This window comes from Amphiura filiformis, chromosome 6, assembly GCF_039555335.1.
Source record: "Amphiura filiformis chromosome 6, Afil_fr2py, whole genome shotgun sequence".
Classification (NCBI taxonomy): Eukaryota; Metazoa; Echinodermata; class Ophiuroidea; order Amphilepidida; family Amphiuridae; genus Amphiura; species Amphiura filiformis.
The window spans coordinates 71,591,829-71,605,805 of NC_092633.1; the positions used below are offsets into that span (position 1 = coordinate 71,591,829).

General features: G+C 38.7%; 1 protein-coding gene across 1 annotated transcript in view; it reads left to right on the forward strand.

Annotated features, from left to right (window-relative positions):
* LOC140155970 (protein MTO1 homolog, mitochondrial-like) overlaps nt 1–13,977 on the forward strand; it is a 33,925-nt gene that overhangs the window by 6,901 nt on the left and 13,047 nt on the right. The window contains exons 2-3 of the mRNA XM_072179011.1: nt 12,840–13,100; nt 13,766–13,861. Coding sequence (XP_072035112.1) covers nt 12,851–13,100; nt 13,766–13,861 — 346 coding nt within the window. The 5' untranslated portion in view covers nt 12,840–12,850. The remainder of the gene's footprint in view (nt 1–12,839; nt 13,101–13,765; nt 13,862–13,977) is intronic.

Sequence of the window (13,977 nt, forward strand, 5' to 3'; positions counted from 1 at the left end):
TAGGGGAAGGTGGGGCATAACGGACCCCCGGGGCAAAACGGACCTAAGGGAAAATAGGCCTTGGCAATACTGTCGTCTATGCAAATTATATTGAGGAACACAAGTATAGCCACATGAGATTTACAACAAAAATTTGATCTGAAACAATCTACTGACATCCGAGCAAGATCGAGTCAAAAAATTACAACCTGTCTGACGTAAGATATGTAGATGTTTAATGTGCGGAAATTTTACTTCATTAATATCGGCCGCGCTCACTCCACAGAGATGGTAGGCCCACTTTATTGTAACTGAATATAGGCATACATATAAATAGGCCTAGGGCCTACCGATGGAACTGCTGATATAAGTTTACACCCAGGGTGCCGTTTTGCCCCATAGGGGGTTCCGTTTTGCCCGATAGTGGGGCAAAGCGGTTTTATTTTTTGAAAATATTTCTTCATTTTATAAAAAATTGTAAGATTCAAGTTATATTGGTTAATGGTATATTAAAGCTTAATACAATCTTTAACTGAACATATAATTTTTACAGTCATATTACTTATGGTGACGTCACAGAGCATCCTCGAAGTTAAGTGTTCCGTTATGCCCCACCTTCCCCTATAGGACTCTGAAACATTGTTTAAAACAAAATTGCACAGGCCTAATTGGATTTTAGTTTTGCATTTTACTTTGTGTTATCATGTCATTACATGTATATACTGTACAATTTATGCTTGGGACTCAAAATCATTTAGTGTTCAGGAATTCATTGTGTTTTACAGATTTTGTGTTAAAGTAAATTCCTATGTACTGTATTACAGTAAAAACTGCACATGATAATAAAGCTCACATGTTCGTCAGTTTGTTGTATCCATGTCCGGGATCCATGTAAGGGGGTGTGCAATAATTATGAGCCCTGGGGAGGGTAAAATTGGGGGGGGCAAGAAATTTTTGGCGAGTCGAAAGGCGGGGCAAGCAATTTTGGCCATCCGAGGGGGGGGCAAGCAATTTTGGCACACATTCATGGGCGCGCCTTTTAAAAAAACGGCTTAGGAAAACCCGTGCACGGAAGCGCTTTAATATGCAAATTTTCTTGCTCGCATCGCTTTCATAACATATATCTAGACCAATTAAAGTTTGCAAATTGGGATCCAAAAATTTGGCATGTGTAAAGGGGGGGCAAAGATTTTTGGCTGGCGAGAGGGGAGCAAACAATTTTAGCGGGCGGGATGGATGGGCAAGCAATTTTTGGCGAGCCGATCAGAAATTTTACCCGAGAAGGGGGCTCATAGTTATTGCACAGCCCCTTATACTCAATCAATGTATTGCCTCATTTACATGAATGAACTTCCACAAGAATGTTGTCTAAGGGGCTGTGCAATAATTATGAGCCCTGGGGGGAGGGAAAAATTGGGGGGGGGCAAGAAATTTTGGTGAGCCGAAGGGGGGGGAAGCAATTTTGGCCATCCAAGAGGGGGGGACATGCGATTTTGGCACACATTCATGGGGCACCTTTCAAAGAAAACAGTACGGAAACGCTTAAATATGCAAATTTTCCTGCTGGCTGCGCTCACAACATGTATCTACAGTCTACACCATTTAAGGTTTGTAAATTGGGATCCCAAAACTTGGCATGCACAAGGGGGGGTCAAAGTATTTTTAGCGGACCGAGAGGGGGGGCAAGCGATTTTTGGCAGGACGAGAAGGGGGGGGCAAGCGATTTTTGGCGAGCCGTTCGAAAATCATCATAATTATTGCACAGCCCCTAAATATATTCCGACCGCGAGTGCGGTTTGTTGAAAACCATTGATGCCAATTGTAATGTGCCAAATGACATCGGGTACTTATCCGGTGGTCTCCAAAAAAAGCCATCGGATAGTTATCCGGTAAGCGTCCACTAAGGGTTCTCAAAAGTTTTTCACAAAAGGCACCCGAAAGGCACCCGGTGCTTATCCCATTGCTATTCACAATACCATGGAGGCATCCGATAGGCACCCGATACTTATCCGGTACTTACCCGATGGCTATTCACAATACCATGTAGGCACCCGATAGGCACCGATACTTATCTGGTACTTACCCGATGGCTATTCACAAGTGACCAGATACCATGGAGGCATCCACTAAAAGGTATCGGTGCTTACCGGTATCTACCTAATTTGCATGTCATTTCAGCGGTGCTTACCGGTGAGTAGCGGATAGGTATCCGCAAAGTTGTGTTTTTTCGATATGGGCGGAGCTCATAATTATTGCACAACCCCTAAATGCAGTTTTAAAAATATGTATAAATACATACTTCATCAGAGGTAAACAAATCAGTGTTTTGTATTTTGAAGGTGGTTATGGGGCTGGCATTTTCTTGGAAGGGGTCCCAAAAATACAGGGGTCATAGAATTTTCAGACTAAAAATAGGGGTGGTTATAATTTTGTTAACACCCAAAATAGGGGGTTATAGAATTATTAAGGGCTGGTGACTTCACAATCGAAATATGCGTACAATCTATGCAAAATGTTTAGCATAACGCACTTTATTTACACTTACAATAAAAAATTGAACACGCTCCATGGCACTTTCTTCACTATAAAGTTTTGGTGCGTGCCGCGCCTTAGTTTGTCTTGAGTCTGTGTATGTGGAAGGGGGGGGGGGTCATAAAATTTTTCGACCCAATTTAGGGGGTCGTAAAAAAATTTTGCCCACGATAGGGGGGGGGAGTCATACATTTCTCCGGTCACCGACATATTTGGGACCCCCCCCCCCTTTCCGAAGAAAATGCCAGCCCCTTATGTGTGGAAATTCTAAAACTAAAATCTAAATTAACAGGTTTGGACGTTTTCTTTTGTAATGAAGACATTTGATATTAATAAACAAACACTCGTTGGGAGACACTCAGTGATAAAGTGCATTTTAGGGTATGAACTCGTGAAAATACTATCTCGACATTGCCGAATTCCACAGTCTTGCACTACTGGAGAAGGAAACCAAATCAGCAACCGCGGACAAATACCTCGTAATTGTTACGCTCGTAAGGCCAAAATTTCCATTCTTAACTATTTAAATGGAATAAGAGAGTGTATACCACACATGGACGAGTTGATTTACGAGAAAAATTTACAAAATATTGTTGTATAATGCCGAGACTAAAATTTAGCCTAGCCGAAAGCTTGAGATTCCCATTGAGTTTAATACGAACCTGTCAATTCAATTGACCATTATACCAAAAACATGCCCACATTTCAACTCGATTTTCTACCAAACTGGTAGTAGATCTCCTACAATTTTTGATATTACATAAATGAAAGTGTTATTTACCTACTATATCGATTTCAGTCGAGATCTACGACTGGAATTCCTGTAATTCGTTGCCAAATATTGGTAATTTCCTCATTTTGCACCACACAAACCAATGGAAAACGTTACTTCCGGGTCGCCGAGAAGGCAGGAAAAGTAGGCGGGGCTTGTGAGAAAAACTTCTAGAATCGTTTGAGCCTGGTTTGAGCCGGGACGGTAGAAACACCGAGTGCATTAAAATATACGAACCCAATGTGGTGGTGTGGGAATCCACCTGTCGTGGGGAAGTAGAAGTATATTTATTATATTTATTATGTTTATTAAAGGAGTGTTTCGTGATCCTAGCATCCTCTTTTTATGACAATTTTCAGTACATATCCACGAAAAAAGCCTATATCCAAAATTTCAGTTGATTCCGATTTTGCGTTTGTGAGTTATGCATGATACCGTATGTGTATTATGGTGGGTTCATACTACGTCTTTTTCCGTCTGCAGACGTCTACCGACATCGGCCGACGTCGTTCTACTGTCTTTGAGTGACGTCACAGCGATGAGATTTGGCATCGCTGTCCATCGGCAGACGTCGCGGCGACGTCTTTGCCGAGTTGAAAAAAGTTCAACTTTTCACGGCGACGACGCGGCGATAACCAATCAAATTCGCGAATTATTTAACCTTTGACCTGTTGTGTGCTGTATTTTGTAAACAAAAGCACGTGTAAACAAAAACACACCTGAATTACATTGCATGGGTCTATAGGCATATTTATTATCAATGAGGTCTATTTCTTTCAATTCAGAACGATTGGAAAACTACCGTACTGACTCCCGTATAGAGTCATCACTCACAAGTGGCGCAGCCAAGGGGGAAAGGGGTGAAACTTCCCCCATGTGAGAAATCTTCCCACGGTGGGGGTGCTGGTACCCTGATATTAAGGTGCTTATGCTCTTTTTCTTGTAGGCCTACTTTTAGCCCATTTGACAATTTTCGACCTTTACTCACGTACCATACGCTACTGGCACTCACACATATATAAAGATGTGAAATCACTTTGTATAGAGACCAGACAGCAAGAAATCTTGTTTTATATAAATGGGTGAAATTTGTAGGCCTATTATGAAATTGACCCGGAAATTGAATTGTCAGTTATTTTATTATTCCGTTTTTTTCAGGGGGGGGGGGGGGGTAATTGTTTGTCCAAGGTAATTGAAAGTATCACTGCTTTACTCAATCCTTTGGACCATCATCATAATCCATTAGTTAATGAAAATCAGTCCAATCATTTTTTTTTTTACTTTTTAAAAGTTAATTACCTTTGAATCATTTCACAAATAATAACCTACCGCATAGGCCTAAACATTTTTGAACTTAAACTCATTATTTAATGCAGATGTTTTGTGCTCTTGTATACCAATAAAACAAAATAATAAAATAAAAAAACCTTTTTCTGTTCAAATGTTGACATCGGGTGTTTATCCCCTTCTTATTTCCTTGTTTTGTACATTAAAAGTCCACTTCTTTGGTTCTTTTTTAGTTTTTGTATATAAAAATGCCCCATGTTTTTTTTTTTTTTGGGGGGGCATAAAAAGGTCGCTGTGTAGGTTTTGGACATAAAAAACATTTGTTTTGTACATAAAGTGCACTCTTTAGATATGTTGTAGCGTACTTTGTGGACTTAAGTCAATGTAAATTGACTTGTTTATGCAATTTTGAATTATTTCAACTTTTACTTCACTACATAGGCCCTACATACGCCCAAATAGCTGTAACCCCAGCAAACACAAAAATGTTTTTAAAACGTTTTAAATAAGTTATATTTTGGGTTTTTGTTTATTTAAAAACGTTTTAATAACATTAAATGTCGGGTTATATAAATGAAAACGTTTTAAATAAAACGTTATGTATGAAAACACTCTACAACAATATTTCAAAGTGTTTTTTTTGTAAACATGGAGTTGCAAACAATTGTTTGCAAACATTTTTGCCAAATATCTTGTCAACACTTAAATACCATTAGGCCTATGTTTTATACCCTTTATATAACCCGACATTTACACGTTTTCTGACAACCTTTTGCGAATGATATCGAAAGTGTTTTTGTGTTTGCTGGGACTGATCTAACAAAAAACTTTTCCTCAGTATGTTTCCACAACCTCTTTAGGGTGTAATATCGAAATAGTGCTCAAAATATGTGGCAAAAATTGCCTGTCCTCCCCAATTTTGGCTTGCCAACAAATCTGTGCCCCCCCCCCTTTGGCTTTCCAAAACATCTTCCCTCCTCCCTTTTCCCCCCTCCTCTACAATTCACCACTGGGTACACATAATTATTCATTGCACCACCCTTAAAGGCAACTGACAATCAAACACACAAACAAACATTGCATTTTATGTATATTGTGTTTATTTTTACCAGTTATTAAAACAAACCAAATGTTAGAATTGCAGATTCATACATGTACACTAGTGGTAATAAAACGAGAATAATTTAACACCACGTGTTTAGGGACCGTTCACAAACACTTGGGGCCTGATGCAAAAATAAAATCATCGCGAAACTTTTTCGCCCCTCCCCCTTTTCAGATCTCAAAAAATTCAGGCCCTCCCCTTTTTTTGACATGAAAATTATGGGTCAACCCCATAGAAAAGCATATAGACTCAATTTTCCCTGGAAAAAGTTTTCAGAGCCCTCCCCCCTTAGGAGGGTCAAAACTTTTAATAGCCCCCTTTTTTGCATCAGCCCCCCCTCTAACAAGTGTTTGTGAACGGTCACTTATTTCGCTTACGGGTACGGGAGCGCTTTCGAGGCGATGTTGTTGTTGTTTCATAAAAACGTTTTTAAAATGTTAATGGTTTATGAAAATACAACAACAATTTTAAAATGTTGTCAAAATGAAAATGTCATTATAAAATATTGTTTTCAAACAGTTTACAAAAAGTTTCGTCAACGGGTTATATACAGGTCATAAAAACGTTTTTAAAATGTTATATGAAAACAACAACAATTTTAAAATGTTGTCAAAACGTCATTGTAAAATATTTTTTGCAAACAGTTTACCAAACTTTTCGTCAACATTTAAATAACATTATTGATAGAATACGTTGCAGTAAGTGTTTTGCAAGTAATAAAAACGTTTTATACCCTTTATCAATGTTTATATAACCCGACATTTAAACGTTTTCTGACAACCTTCTCTATCCGTTTTCCAATATTGTCGAAAACGTTTGTGCTTGATGGAGCATTGATTTTATAGGAAATGAATTAACTTAAGGAAGCCTCTGGTCATTTATAGTTCCATATGTGTTCCCCTTCCAGAAAAAAAACAACCATGCACATTGGGGGAAAATAAAACTCATTACAATGAGGCCAGATATTTAACCCATACTTACGTGAGTGAGGGCTTTATTTTTCTCAATATTTGAGCACAAACACCGCTAGCGCAGACACCGCTCCGACTCTCCTTAACAGATTGTGTAATATTTGGATTTGAGGGAATCCGATAAATTTTGGGGTTCTTGAGGGCCTAGGGGGAAATCTTGGTTTGGTTTTTATTTATTTGTACCGATGTCAAATTTTTAAATGGGAAAACCTTGGGCATCACATTGGGGGAATCCAAAAAAAGATGCCAGGGTTAACATTTTTGTACAAAGTTTAACATTTTCTGCACCTCCACCCCCCACCTCCGCACACACACAGCTAAACTTCGTTTAGCATCAGAGCAGCAACATATAAAATTGAATTATGCTAAATAAAATGCATGGGGGAAACCAAACAAATCAAAGCTTTAAAAATATACATTGAAAACTAAGAATTTTAAAACAGCCTCCATTTGTTTTCATTAGTCCAAGTGATGCAGATACATCCAGGAACTGAGGCTTGCATGATAATGGTTCCATCATAGGCCCTCAACAAATCAACTACATACTTCAAAACTTTATGGTTTGGATTTTGGAATAGCCATGGCATCGTTGATCAATGATCATACCGTAAAACATGAAACAAGACCAATGCCATTGCCTTGAGGAACGCCACCATAAAGTAAGGCCAATCTGAATGTATCTTTTAGTTTTACTCGACTCTTTTCATTGGCACTGGTATTATCCCTGGAATGACCTCATACTGCCAAATTGTTTGTCTGAAGTACATTTATATTTCTATAAAATGAAAGTAATCTGACGAGCTGGCCTGGCCAAGTGGCCACTTACAAAAATAAAGTTTAATGGTGGGTTCCTTATTGGGAGGGGGCACACCACTCGACTCAGTGTGGATTCTTGATGACTTGATCTTCAATGGCAACTATATCCTAAAGTCAGGTCCATTACAATGCACTATGGTGTGATAGTCAACCGCCAGTATAGGTGATTTCAAGTAGTGTGAGCTGATTGGGGAGTACATCCAGGCCATATCATCCATCTCTAGTGTTAACTTGTTGCTGTAGGCCAGTTCAGGTACAGGTGCCAGTTTGTATCTGTTAATAAATGAAAGAATTTAAGAAATATTGTGATACTTGCAATATTACAACAGTATAGGCCTACTTATCATGGATTAACATACACCCCTTTATATTATTGGCTTTTTTAAAATGTAAGATTCTGAGGGATACACTCCATAGAGTACCACAAAAAGTCTAGGAAATGAACCATGTTCTCAAATAAACTTATTTATATTCCGAAGTCTAATATATTTTTAAAAATCTAAAAAAATCTGACAAATCCCAGAAATTGAGGCGGGAGGGGACGAGAACCAAAATATTAATTTGACACGGCTTTAAAGACTTGACTTTGGCCTAAAAAATTGTTTGACTGGCGTAACCCCACCTATCCCATTTTTTTTTTTTTTTTTCAATTTACACAATTTACAAAAAAATAGTGTTTTTTATGTTATGCCAATCAAACATTTTTAGGCCTTCAACACAATGACTCTACATACACGTTCAAAGCTAAATTTGAGGGAAAATTGTTTTAGCATGTCATGTGGATCATAATTGTCTTTTAGTGCAAGGCTCCCTTAAATTTGTGGAATTTGGTATTTCATGTTATATTATGATTGTACCACATCAATATGACATCATAAAATCAAAATATGAATGTATGCCTTTAAATTTACATAAAGTTGTACATTTATGGCTATACTACATACCGCATACCTGTCTCCTGTTGCACGTTGGTACAAAACATGGTACTCTATTTGTTCTCTCAGTAGGCCCTAGATGTGGTCCCATTCCCTCCACATCTGAAGAATAGTTAGGTTTCTACCAGTCCACTTCAAGTCACGTCACTGACCTTGTTGGTGAAAAGAAAAGAAACACGATTTGAATAATTATTTTTTTAACCAAACCGCGCCGATATTATCATCTTTTCAAAATTACTGGTTATAATTAGTCTTTAAAAATCTAAGGTAGGCCTAGGCCTACTCAGAATACTCTACCTAATATTATGTTTTCCCTTCATTTTATGGCATGTCATTTGTCATTATGAGTGAAATAGCAGGCCTAAGCCTCCCTCTGTTTTAATGTTAACTACTTGAAGTAGGGTATAAAAGACAGAGCCCATCCTGGCCACCCCTTGGCCTAGGCTTCTGCATAGTAGGGCCCTAATAGTATTAATATACAAAACGATAAATTGGTCAAGACGAAGCCCTTCCTGTGTAGCCTGACCGCCTAGACCTAGGCTAGGCTGCCGCTGTCTTTGGTCCAGACTTGCTTTTATTGTCACTGCCACTGTGCCAGGCCTATTCACTGTGAAGCCAAAAATATGTCATTGACATTGTATTTGTAGCAGCTGTCATGACATGGCTGTAGCCTGTCGTGCGGTCCTAGGTCCTCCTATTGAAGATTTTCACGGTTGCATATCGTATTAAAATTAATTATTAAATCATGACCGGAACTAGACCCTATTCCATGATTCGACATGATAAAAATCCCGGGAATGTGGGGAAATGACGGGGCTTGTATTGTAACGTTCCCCGAACTGCGGTGCCATTTGGCTTAGGCATTTACATGCATGCATTATAATATACTTTTAACTTTATATTATATAGGCCTACAAACCTCTGGCCAGGCCATTATTCAAAATCTCCCCGGGGGTTGCAGGGTCGGGAATTACATTATTTCTTTCCTGATGGATCGCACCAACCTTGCCAAGCGGTTATCTCAGCATACAATCAATGCACCAGTGTCCTACTTTCTTTGACATTTTCGCATGTTCGTGTACATTTGCAGTCATGACATGACAGCCCAATACGAAAATTGTGTGCGTTGTTTACGGTGATTTGGCATCCTTTTCTTTCCCAGATCTCGTACCATTTAAGAGTCACTGAGGACACAACATGGTCCATGTCCGCAAATCTTAATATGTACGAAGTTTAAAGTCATAAATATAGAGAAATGTTGACATTTTTGGATTTATTAGCTGATATTTCAAGTAAGCGACTGACAAATAAAATGGCGTCTTTTCATACCGCTCATCGCCGCTCTCATCGCCGTGCGAACTCAGTACGCGCATCGTCGACCGATCATCGCCGGGCGATGGAGCAGCACAACGATATCGCTGGGTGTCTGTGTTCATCGCCAGCGACGTCGGCAGACGTCGGCCGATGCACACCGATTTACTATGAACCCACCATAACACTGCTCCATAGACAATGCGTTGTAATTTCGTTCTGGTGCACCAGAACAAAATTCAAATTTCACGATATCTTTGCAAAACGAATTAATCTGCAAGAAATATTTTGTACATAAACATTATGTAGCCATAGTGCCGTACTATTACGCTGACTTTCGTATTCGGCGAGGAGGACGATTTCGACCTCCTGGTTTGTCAGGAGGGTGAAAGTGCATATAGGAACAATGCCAAAAACTACGTCACGCCGGTCACGCTATTGTTCGACTTAAACTACACTGCAAAATTCCTGGCGACATAGTGACTATATCGCACTGGAACTCTTAAGTCACTACCGCCGTCACTCCAGAATAACCTACCTTATGGTGGCCGACGGAGTCACTACAGGAGAGTGACTACATCGGAAACAAGGCAGTAGGGTATTATGCAGCAGTGTCATCACGCAGTGACTACAACTGCTAGCCTCCGATGTGTTACCTGCTCGATGCCGCATCGGCGACTCATGATGTACACCACTGAGTAGATTCCGACAGTGGTCCACATCTTGTAGTCACATCAAAGTGACTTCCGTAGCCAGTGCCCCCATGCGTCGCCTGCTCGGTGCCCAGTCGGCGAACTTCAAGGTGACTACACTGCCAAAAGGTCGTTGACCGAGCCCTGTTATGAGTTCGAACACTCTGGGGACGCGCGCGTATATCTACAAAATACGCGTTGATGATGACAAAATACGCGTATCATGCTTGTTTACTGCTTGCATACGCTCATGAATGGAATGAGTTGGTTTTATAATTAATTGATTGATGCATGCTGTATACTGGGTCCGTGGCTAGCTGTAGGCCTACTGCCGTCTTTGTGTTTTTTATCGTGCTTTTGCATTCTTTATCATTTATATTTCAACTGTGAGACTTCCGATTAATTTTGTTTCGTTTATTTATTGTTCTCTTTTATATATTTTAATTCTTTTCGTGCTGCATGTTTAATAATCTCATCAACTGTGTGTGTTTTATTTGCAGTTCTTGTTCTTGGTTTATTTGTTTGTTTCATTTCAAACGTTTTTATTTTCTTTATTTGTTTGTTTGTTTTCCCACAAAACTTATATCATTGCTTTGTTTACTTCAGTGGTTAGATGGCATGTTTTGCGATCAAATTAGGCCTATTTTTCATATTTTTGCATGATAACGTTATAGGCCTATTGACACTTTTTTTAATTTAAAATAAATTGTGTTAAAAGCGATATTAATTTTATTTTCAGCCGAAGTTCGCAAAGTAGGCCTATGCCTATAGGCCTAGCATTTTCAATTTATACATTTTGATTTGCCAAAGCTTCACTTTATGTTGAAGCAAGAATTTTTCTGTTAATTGATTTATAGGCCTAGCATGCATTTTGTTTTACTTCTTGTCACTTTCCTGAATATAGGCCTACTACAATTTATACTTTTACTGCCGTAAGTTTATGCAAAACTTTGGCTTGTGCTATTTTCTTTTTCCGTTTTTCAAAATGGTGTTTTTATAGGCCTATTACTTTGATTTCTTTTTCATGTTGATTTTCCTCAAGTTGTTTTCTTTCGAAGTGTTTTTTTTTTCTTCCATTCTTTGCATGTTTATTGGTTTTTTCATGTTTATTTATTTCTTTTTTTCATTTATTTATTTAGTTATTCAAATAACTTGACCACCAATTAATAAAAATGTATCTTATTCATCATGTTAGTTTATTGAATTATACTTTGTTTACTTATCATGTTTATTTCTTTTACTAACAAATTTATTTAGAGGTTTCCAGTAATATAAAAATCTCAACTTTTGTTGAGAAAAGTGGGGGATGAGGCTGTGGATCACGAAATGCCCCTAGGCCCCTTTAAGAATACGCGAACGGGCCTACATCCCTTCTGGGTCCGGTTCTTCTTGATCTGGAGAAACACACTTGATCAAAAGACGTTAAGACAACATTCTTAAGTTTAGTTAAGACTGTCGATGTACCACTACTTTATTTCTGTGGGCATTCAAGATCGATGTGCAAATCATCTTGGCCCGAGCCTTAGTGTTTAATAGACGAGTTCTCAGTGTTACTTCCTCTGCCTATAGAAATCATGCCATTTTTAAGACTTGTTAACACCTACATGGTTAACTGTCAACTCCGACTACCAACTCACTTTTTTGGTGACAGTGCTAGCTCACTCCTAGCTCGCTACCGAAATAGCAACAGACGACTCCTCTCTTACTGTCTGAGTGTCTGTGCATCCTACTTTTAAAAGGCATATTTCTTATAGGAGAGGGCAGTATACTCAAAGAACACATGGACTTAGCTACTGGATATGTACAGAGGCTAAGGCTAATAATTGTCGACACATCACTTTCGTTTGAATCTGAACTGTATCTGAACTGTCTATCCAGGTACTTCTTATTATATGGAGGATTATTACATAAGCTTATCTGATCTCACTCAGACTCAATCTCGCATGCATGTATCTACATGTAGCTCGTTCACGTAGCGGTTCCGTTGTCCCACTGGCCTACTACACGTAGATTGCATGGCGATCGGTGTGTTATGTCAGAGCAGGCCGTTGCAACTCATATACTTAGCGCAATACAAAAAGGTGGCGAAAGTGCGGCGTCGGCTTCCTCTGTGAATTACTCTGCACTGACATGGTGTCCGATGGCATCGCCAAATTGATTCACGGGCGGCGCCATATTGGAAAAGTAAAGAAAAATGCTTTTTTGGGTCCCAGTTTTAAAAAAACATGACCCAGCGTGAATAGGTTTTTTCGGTGTATAAAGAAACTCAAGCTAGTGTCAGGTCTTTGCACTTTGACATCAAGGAAGGATATGTGACCTGTCTCCTCAATCTCCATAGTAAACTGAATGCACAATGTTGATTGTTGAGATGATTCAGGCATTTGACCAATTCTTCTTTGCCATGGTTTGAGTAATATTATTGATTATTATGTATTTCAGAAAGTTTCATCATGTCCAATATTGTCTTCAGGCATCATTGGAGAAGAGTCAAAGATGTACCATTATCATGGAAAACCAGCAGGAAGGTACTGCATCAGAAAACTGCATGGAGAAATGGTACAAGATTAATGAGCAGTGAGGCTGGGGAATCTTATGATGTTATTGTTGTTGGTGGAGGCCATGCAGGATGTGAAGCTGCTACTGCTGCTGCCAGAATGGGAGCAACCACCCTTATGCTTACTCACAAGATTGAAACTATTGGTAAGGCGATAAACATAAAACGCTGTTCTATGGGTCATTCAGGATTTTTTGAATAGAAATTTGAATTTTTTTCCCCAAAAATATTCAGTAAAAATCAATCTGTAATACTTGGGTTTTGACTGTTTTACCATACAGGTAAAAAAGGAACATCTCTAAATGCAAAATCTGGTTTTGTCTGGTCCATAGAACAAGGATTTTGTTTTGTCGGCTAATATACGAATTCTATTTTCAGTCCTTTCACATAGTGCATTTTTGGCAATGTAGTGTGTGAATGTGTGGAACCTCAACTGTATTTAATTCAGAAAACAAAGAATGAAGAGGTTGGTTTCTATTTTTCAATCTCCTTTTAGGGATTTCCACCTGTTACTCTTAAATGTTAAAATGAAACACCAAATGACTGAGTAGGATAATACATTAGATCTGGTCCCTTTTGTTTGTTGTCTATGTTAGCAGCATGAACAGATAACAGATCAACACATTGTAGTGAAACTTAGTGGGTTAACCATGTTATATGAATTTGATGGATTTGTAAAAATCGTATAAGAATAGGGATTCATTTGTAATAAGTTGAAATAATCAGAGACAATTGAGTTTACAAGATGGCAACTTTATTTGGTTTAAGGTTTATTGGTAATATAACATGAATTGCAATTTATTTCTTGTAGGTGAGATGTCTTGTAACCCATCATTTGGTGGCATAGGCAAGGGTCATCTGGTCAGAGAGGTTGATGCTTTGGATGGTGTATGTGCCAAAATATGTGGTAAGATAGAACATCATGTAGTCAATCAATCAATCAGTCAGTCAGTCAATCTGTTAAATTGCTTTGTTGGTCAATGGATCAGTAGATGAGTCACCCAAAAGATCGACACCATCCTA